The sequence below is a fragment of the Podarcis muralis genome, chromosome 14 (assembly GCF_964188315.1).
Source record: "Podarcis muralis chromosome 14, rPodMur119.hap1.1, whole genome shotgun sequence".
In the NCBI taxonomy this organism is placed as follows: domain Eukaryota; kingdom Metazoa; phylum Chordata; class Lepidosauria; order Squamata; family Lacertidae; genus Podarcis; species Podarcis muralis.
The window spans coordinates 29,831,660-29,840,121 of record NC_135668.1 but is presented as its reverse complement, the minus strand read 5'-3'; the positions used below and the strand labels follow the sequence as shown (position 1 = coordinate 29,840,121).

The window sequence follows — 8,462 nt, the reverse complement described above, 5'->3', positions numbered from 1 at the left end:
TTCTCGATCAGTACTGTACCTTGTGGCTGTACTAAAATATACCTCCCAAACATGCATTCCTAGGACTCTGCTGTTTTCCTGTACTCTGTGGTGACCCCCAGTGGACTTAGGCTGCATAGACACCCTGGTTTTAAAGTGCACTTGGAGCACATTCTTTTCCTCAAAGAATTGTGGGCCCTGTAGTTTACCCCACACTGCGTTTTAATTTCCAGCAACCCTTAACAAACTATAGCTCCCAAAAATCCTTGAGATGGGAAAAATGTGCTTCAGATCATGGGACCTGTAGTTTAAGGGTGCTGAGAATTGCAGCTCTGTAAGGAGAAACGACAGTTCCCATGATTATTGGTGGGTGAGTGTGCTTTAAACATACAGTATAGTTTGGATGCAGGCCGAGTATCTGTGAGCCAACTTCCTCACTGGATAAGTGCTTGAACATCTGCCATGGATGGCATCAGCAGAAACGCAACAGAGCAGTTTGTTCTTGCCACCTTCCCACAAGGCAGGATAATTGCTTGGCTGGTATCCACACTTCCACGTGTCCTGCAGATCGACAGCAGTCTGCCCATCCTAGTCCCTCAGTGGCTGAAGAATCCCTTCCTCTCTCCCAGGAGTGCAGGGATCAATAGTGGGAATGAACGGACAGCAGAAGTGATGCTTCAGTTTGAAGGAAGAGGGCAACGCTTCACTCTGAGCTGACAGTCAGGGGCTAGTGAGAACCAGTATCAGATGAAAGGTGTTATTGGTTATCTCTTCCCACCTGCCCCCTTTTTTGTATGAAGACACCTGTGTCCAGACAAAGGACATGGAAACATGTGCACAGGTGTTCTGAGCTGTGTGAAGCAAGACCAGGTGTTATGTACTGAAGTTCTCACCCTGGGCCAACAGGGGGATACTGTAGATAGTTCAGGTCCACATATGCAAATAAGGGATTGAAAGTAATGTTCAGTGATTGGATAGTTACATAAAGTTGTTACAGTTACGTTGTAGTGGAGCTCTATATAAGCAGGCTGGCTGAACCCTTCAGTTCACTTCTGTTCTGGCCTGTGAATGAACAAGAGCTGTTTGAAGAATCGCTGTGTCATCTGATATGTTCACCCACAACTTAACACCAGGCTTGTCCAAATGGAAGGAGGCCAGCAGCGCCCAGTTGAGCAGGTTTGCTGAAGAAGATACAAATCTATGTTGCAACTACCATGTATATTTCTGGCCACCTCACCTCGAAAACGATATTGTTGAGTTGGAAAAGGTTCAGGAAAGGGGCAGCCTAACTGATCATGGGGTTTTCTATGAAGAAAGGTTGTGGCATTTGGAACTTTTTAGTTTAGAGAAAAGGGGAGTAAGAAGCAACATGACAGAAGTTTATAAAATTATGCCTGACGTGAAGAAAGTGGATAGAGATAAGTTTTCCTCCCTCTCTCATAACACTAGGAGTCCTGTGTTTGGCAGAGAATAAAAGGTTCATTCTTAAGAACTGAGCACTCACTCCCCATACTTTTTGAACCCTGGGAGCTCCAGGAGGATGCCTAACACAATGGCTCCCCCGACTGATTCATTTTCTTTTCTCTTTCAGTGAGACGATCATGTTTTTACACCAGATCTTTTACCAGGGCCTGAAAGCACGCATCTCCAGCTGGCCAACCTTGGTGCTGGGTGAGTGCCACTCTTTGCTCTTTGTTCTCTTCCTGGTTCAACAGGAGGACAAGTGTCAACCACAACAAATGTTGCCACGCAGAGTTGCTCCTATTCAGCCACGACCTCTCCTCGGATGCGGCATTCCATGCCCTCACCCCCTGGTTTTCCGTATCCCTGCAACAACCAGCCAATATCCTGTGCCCACTAGGCTCCAGGGTAGAGTCAACAGGGGCTGGCTGCATCTCCTACACCCTCCTCTTCTCACTGTCACCTCTTTGCTCACAGCTGACCTCTTTGACATCCTGTTGCCGATGCTCAACATCTACCAGGAGTTTGTCCGGAACCACCAGTACAGCCTGCAGATCCTGGCTCACTGCAAGCAGAACAGGGATTTCGACAAGCTGCTGAAGCACTATGAGGCCAAGCCGGACTGCGAGGAGCGGACGCTGGAAACTTTCCTGACATACCCCATGTTCCAGGTGTGGGAGGAAGCAGCAGGTGTCTGTCACAAGGGGGTGCCCAAGACAGCCTCTCTCTCCTTGCCCAAGTGCAAGGAGAAATTCCAGTGTAGGTCCCTGGTGCCAGGATGCCAACTTGAATAAAATATTGGGGGGCCCAGGTAAGCCCCACCCGCATAATTGATCAAAAATATTTTATCGGGGGTGTGGATCTGAAGCAGTGGCATGCAGTGAAATTTTTCATAGGGGAACAGTTAGGGCCAGAGGCGCTAGGTTGCAAAGAAGATGGGGGGGGGGTTGAAGTCATGCATGTGACATTGTGGCGTCCTGACGTCACACATGTGAGCATCATGCCTGCCTCCCTAAATCGGTCAGAAGATTCCCAGGCTTTGCAAAGGATGTGCCAGGGCTCTGACAGGATGCTGGAGCCCTCCTGCCTCATTCCAAAAGCCGGGTGGGCTTTGGGAAGATGGCAGGATGGATCTTGAACCCATCACAGCCTTGCACCTCCCTCCCTAAGCCGGGCAGAAGCTTCCTGGGCTTTGGGAAGGGAGGCCAGCGGAACATTTAGGGGACTAGTCACTAGCCTAGTCCCCTTAGTCCAATAACCGCACACCCCTCAGTCCCTAGGAGTTGACTCTTATGCCTATTGCTGGGATGGAACAGAGCTGCAGGGCATCTTTTTAAAGCCTGGCTCTTTCTGAATCAGGTCTCTTAAGTACCCTATTAACATTTGAAGAGACTTTCAGGATATTTGTGACAGGCTGGTTTAGGGCAGATCAGGGCATTGCTCTTGGGATGGAGAGCCTCACTTTTTGAGCAATGGGGCCCAATACATTTTGCCCACCCCCAACACAAAAAAGAGGCCTGAGTGAACTAGAGCCACCTTCCCTCACCTGGTGCTCTCCGGACATTTTGGACCAATGCCAATGCCATTTTGGATATTCTGCCAGTGGCCATGCTGAGCTTCCCCCGCTTATTCTCAACAGCCATGGGGATTCTAGGGCAGCTCCAAAAAAAACCACATAAACCAAATAGCTTGGATCGAAGATGCCCAGAATTTCCTCCTGCTGCTTGCAGGTCTTACCTGTGGACTTTTCTGCATTGCACGGTATTGTTCTCCCACCCTCTCTCACCTGTCTCTTCTTCGCCCAGATCCCCAGGTACATCTTGACGCTGCACGAGCTCCTGGCTCACACGCCCCACGAGCATGTGGAGAGGAACAGCCTGGACTACGCCAAGTCCAAGTTGGAGGAGCTCTCCAGGTGGGGAGATTTGGCAGTTCAGGCTGTCGGGTGGAGGGTGTGGTGTGTTGAATTTTGGGCTCAAATTTTGCCATGAGGTTTTGGTTCTGGAAGGCGAGAATGTAGCCGGGTGCTACGTGACTGTATGTGCACCCCCGAATACTCGCCGCCATCCACGGAGAGAGCTCCCCACAGCACGCTTAGCTCAGTGCCTTAATGAATGCTGAACTTCTCACATTTTTGTATAATTATCACATTGGGGAAAATAAGCCCCCATCTGTACTCCAGCAGAGACACCGTGTTCAGGATGTGTGAAGGGCAGGATGACAAGGCAGCATATGCTATTTTAGAAAATGCTGAGAAGGGAAAACACACATCCCCGAGGAGAAGTTTCAAGCTTGCTTGAGAAACTTCAAAGGCGTGTTGGTCTCAGAGAGACTCCCCGTCTTTGGTTAGACCCGGGACTCTTCCACCGGCCAAGGCTTGGCCACATGGGCCAGAGATGGACCAGCTGGTGGGAAAGGGGCTATGTTGGGTCAAGCAGAGGAAGAAGAGGAATCATAGATCATAGAACCGTAGAGTTGGAAGGGATCCAAAGGTCTAGTCCAGCCCAAGTGATGGAGACCAGCTCTACCATTAGGCAGAGGGAGGTAGCTGCCTCAGGCGGCAGGTGCTGGGAATGTGGGGAATGACTGAGAGGCCTTAGAATCATAGAACCAGAGAGTCATAGACTTGGAAGGGACCCGAAGATCCATCTAGTCTAACCACCTGCAACACTGGAACCCTTGGTATCCCACATAGGCTGTCTGCCATCTTCTGCTAAGCTGCCCTCAGGGGCACTGGAGGGTGTTGTCATGTCACCCATCTTGAAATAAGATTCAGCTTATAGAATCCAGTCCAATGAACTTCTGTCCATGGAATGGGAGGGGCGCCATTTTGTCCTTCACCTCAGGCAGATGAATGGCTGAAGAATGGTCCGGTGAGTGACCTCCCCTCTTCCCGAATGGCCTTTCTGTTCTCCTTGGGGTGGAGAGAAGGCACAGAGAACAGCCGCCTCCCCTGAAAAACAGCTTTTCTGTCAACCCTTCACCACAAATGGCTTAAACTGGTGGAATGCTTGCTACACTTGGAACTATGCTGAGTGGTAACTCTATGCCAGGTGCTGTTATCTCCCCCCCCCCCCATCTATGGGTCCATTTTCTGGACTAGGGGTGGGGAAATAAAATCAGCTGCAGCCGTCCCAATGCAGTTGGCGTTTTGCTGACCTTTTTCCTCTTCCCGTAGGATAATGCATGACGAAGTGAGCGAGACAGAAAACATTCGGAAGAACTTGGCAATCGAAAGGATGATAATCGAGGGGTGTGAAATCTTGCTGGACACCAGCCAGACATTTGTCAGACAAGGTAGCTTCCCTGCAGAGGAGCGACAGAGTGGCCTTTTTCTAGCCTCTCAGCACAGCACCATTTCCAGGCCATTGCTACCCAGTCACCCCTTTGGTCGGGGCAGACCATGATGGTGCCCTCCAGGTGCCGTTGAACTCCAACTCCCATCATTCCCCTGAGCACTGGCTGTGTTAGAAATCATTTGTAGAGTTGGAAGGGGACCCCAAGGGCCACGTAGCCCAACACCTTGCAATGCAGGAATCATAGCTAAATAATCCATGACAGGTGGCCATCCAAACCCTGCTGAAAAGCCTCCACTGAAGTGGTCCATTCCATTGCAAAACAGCTCTTACCATCAAAAAAGATATTTAATGATAGCTATCGTACCATCTTTCAAGTCTCTTCTTCTCCGGGCTAAACATACCCAGCTCCCTCAACCATTCCTCATAAGGCTTGGTTTCCAGACACTTGGTCATCATATTCACCCTCCTCTGCACACATTTCAGCTTGTCAATACAGTGGTACCTCAGTTTATGAACTTAATCCATTCCGGAAGTCCGTTCTTAAACCAAAACCGTTCATACCCACAAAACCGAGGCCCACTTTCCCTAATTAGGCCTCCCGCCGCCAGTGCCCTTCCACCATTCGGATTCCATTCTTAGGCCGAGGTAAAGTTCTCAAACCAAGACACTATTTCTGTTTTTGCGGAGTTTGTAAACCAAATTGTTCTTAAACCAGACTGTTCTTAAACCGAGGTACCACCATATCTTTCTTAAATTGTGATGCCCAGAATGGGACACAGGACTTCTGTGGATGCAGCCTAGAATAGCATTATCTTTCGGGGTGTGTGTGTGTTGCTAATTAGATGTTGTCTGGGACTGATGGGATTCCTAGAGCACTACAGGTTGGCTCCCCCTACTCTTGAGGAGCCCTCCTCTTCTGTTGGGGAGTGAGAGGGGACGATCCAGTCTAGGGCCAAGCTAATGACTCTTGCCTGCTGCCCCAGCCTGTCTCCTGACTGTGGTGCCTGGGAAGGAAGAATGGCATGTGCCCAGCCCCTGTGACTTAGTGTTTTTCCTCCTCCTCCAAGGTTCCCTCATCCAAGTGCCGATGTCTGAGAAGGGGAAGATCACGCGGGGTCGCCTGGGCTCCCTTTCCCTGAGGAAGGAGGGTGAGAGGCAGTGCTTCCTCTTCTCCAAGCACTTGATCATTTGCACCAGAGGCTCAGGTGGGAAGCTGCACTTGACCAAGGTGAGTGGATGGGAGCAGGTGGCACCTGGCCTTGCAGTGGAGGGCAGTGGGTTCCCTCTGCCCTCGGAAGCCCTCTAAGAAGTTGCTGCAGGAGAGGGACTGTGAGCAACATCGTGGGAGGGGTGTCTCTAGGACCAAGGTGAAACTGTCAGGCTCCCTTGTTATTTTTGCTATTGAGTGCTGGGTGTTGTTTGCGTAATCTTGTTCTAATTATAGTATTGCCATGTTGCTTTTTATATGTTATTATATTTGCCATTGTGTTGTTTTGCTCTGCTCTACATTATTATTATTTTTGCACTGTTTACTTTTGAAATGCCTTTCTGTTTTCCTTGTCATAAGTCCCACTGAGCATGATTTTTGTGTTTGTGGAATAGCAGCATACAAATAAAATGAGTGGCTGGCAGGTGCAAAAGGGATCCATTTCCCACTCTTTGAAGAAGCTCCAGTCTCCCGTCACTCCCCTGAAAACTCCTCTTGCAGCCCATGCATGTCCTGGGAAAGAGACTTCCACAACTCTTTCAGAACATCTCCAGCCACAGCTTTTTTTACACTATTCGTTTCCACCTTGTGAAGGAAAGCTGAGTGTGGAGTTCCTTGGCTCTGTGGACCCAGGAAGGGGGCCTGAGCTGGACCGTGACATCCTTTCGATCACCTTTGTGAATGAACAGTTTATATCCAAAAAGCCCAGGCTTTATGTGCACACATACATTTGAATCCCATTATTTTCCTCAAAGGATCCTGAGAAGTGTAGTTTACCTGTTGCAGAGTGACAGTTCCCAGGACCTTGGACAAAGTACAGTTCCCAGGATCCTTTGGGGGGGGAATAATGGGCTTTAACTGTATAGTGTTGGCATAGCCCCAGTCAGAAACCGCATATCAACCCCTCCCCACCCCAGTACAGCTTTAGAAACATTCAGTGGGTGGGGTAATGGAAACCCAAATCCATACATGGGGCTTAAGAGACATTTCTGCGGAGTGGAGAGCTGTGCCTGAGAAACACTTGCAATAAATCAGGCAAGGACTCTGCAAATTGGAAAGGGTGAAATCTGGCTTGGCCAAGACACCTACTAAAGACCTTGTGCAAATTGTTCATGTCCCTGGCAGGTGAAATCAAAGGGTAGGTGCTGCCATACTAAAAGAGGTATAAGGGAGTCATTGGAGCACCCCACAATAGCCTAACCTTGGCTCCCATAGGTTCAGGTCAGGGGTCACAAGCAAGAGGCTTCAGCCAGGAGACAGAAGCAAAACAGCGCCCAGTAGGCCTGATCTTTATTGTTGCAACAAGACATCAAACTACCACACAGACCCAAACAATGGTTATATCAGTACTTTAAAGTTTCCCAAAGTTTCCCATAATACATTTCCAGAAGCATCATCAAGACATCACAGATATGTCACAGAGATCCAGGCATGCCCCTGTCATTCAGATATAATCTTTCACATGTACTCCATCACAGTACAAAGACTCAGTTCTCTGGTCCCTGAGTCAAGTCAAATACACCCCTTTGTCTTGTCCCGGCTTCAACCCTGACTATGGGGTGGGCAGGCATTGTGATTGAGATGCTTATCTGTCTGACACTTTGGGGGCAGGATATCACAGGTCATGATGACTAACTCTGATGTGACTGTACATCTCAGAGATTATGGTGGGCTCACTCACCCCTCCCCTTATACCTCACTTCCCTAGGTCCTAAATGCCATTGGAACTGAGACGATTGATACAACGATGTGATTTCTTAGGAATTTCTAAAGTTTTTCCATTGAGCCAGTACATAGATACATTTATCAGAGATTTGGTAATGTGCAGCGGAGGCTCTTTGCCTTGTAGTGTGGAGAGGCAAGGCTTGTAGGGTATGGTTAACAGATTTTTTTCAATGAATCCAGGGACACTGGTTTCTATTTAAGCTGAGTAGCAACAGGGAGTCAGTAGTGGGGATGGTGAGGCAAAAGACCCTGAGGCCAAGGAACATGCATATTGTATAAAGGTGCAAAGCCCTTCTTTCGAACCCTGGTTTTAAAAAACTGGGCAACTGCGTGCTGCCTGCCCATGACTTTCAAGCCTTCCCTGATATCCTGCCCCCTTCCCCCTTTGTTTTGACAGATCAGGGGAGGCTCGGGAGTTGCAGGCGGGCAGCCATTGCCCAGTTTTTAAAAAACTCTGTACATTTATGTTTCGCAGGGTGCAAAAGAAGGGCTTTGTATCTTGCCTGGCAGAGAAACCGCGCGCCTTGTGCCCCTTCTGGGCAACGACCACCCACCCACCCACGACTCCTGAGCCTCCCCCGATCTGTCAAAACAAAGGGGGAAGGCGGCAGGAGATCTGTACCGCCGGCCATCCCCGGTTCACCTTCAACAGTGACGGAGGCAGCAAGCAGCTCCTGAAGCCAGCCAGAGCCAACTGTGCTACCAGGCTGGCTCCGGGCTGCTGAGGCTGCTGCCACCACATTTCCCGGGACAGATTTGCAAATCTGGGGACATTCTGGGGACAGAATTTG

General features: G+C 49.4%; 1 protein-coding gene across 2 annotated transcripts in view; it reads left to right on the top strand.

Annotated features, from left to right (window-relative positions):
* RASGRF1 (Ras protein specific guanine nucleotide releasing factor 1) overlaps window positions 1–8,462 on the top strand; it is an 85,098-nt gene that overhangs the window by 57,400 nt on the left and 19,236 nt on the right. Inside the window, exons 6-10 of one of the 2 annotated variants that reach the window (XM_028706484.2) lie at window positions 1,571–1,650; window positions 1,918–2,111; window positions 3,246–3,355; window positions 4,619–4,737; window positions 5,807–5,967. The exons of the other annotated variant lie outside the window; for it this stretch is intronic. Of the exons in view, the coding sequence (XP_028562317.2) occupies window positions 1,571–1,650; window positions 1,918–2,111; window positions 3,246–3,355; window positions 4,619–4,737; window positions 5,807–5,967 (664 nt within the window). The remainder of the gene's footprint in view (window positions 1–1,570; window positions 1,651–1,917; window positions 2,112–3,245; window positions 3,356–4,618; window positions 4,738–5,806; window positions 5,968–8,462) is intronic. 2 annotated transcript variants of the gene reach the window in all.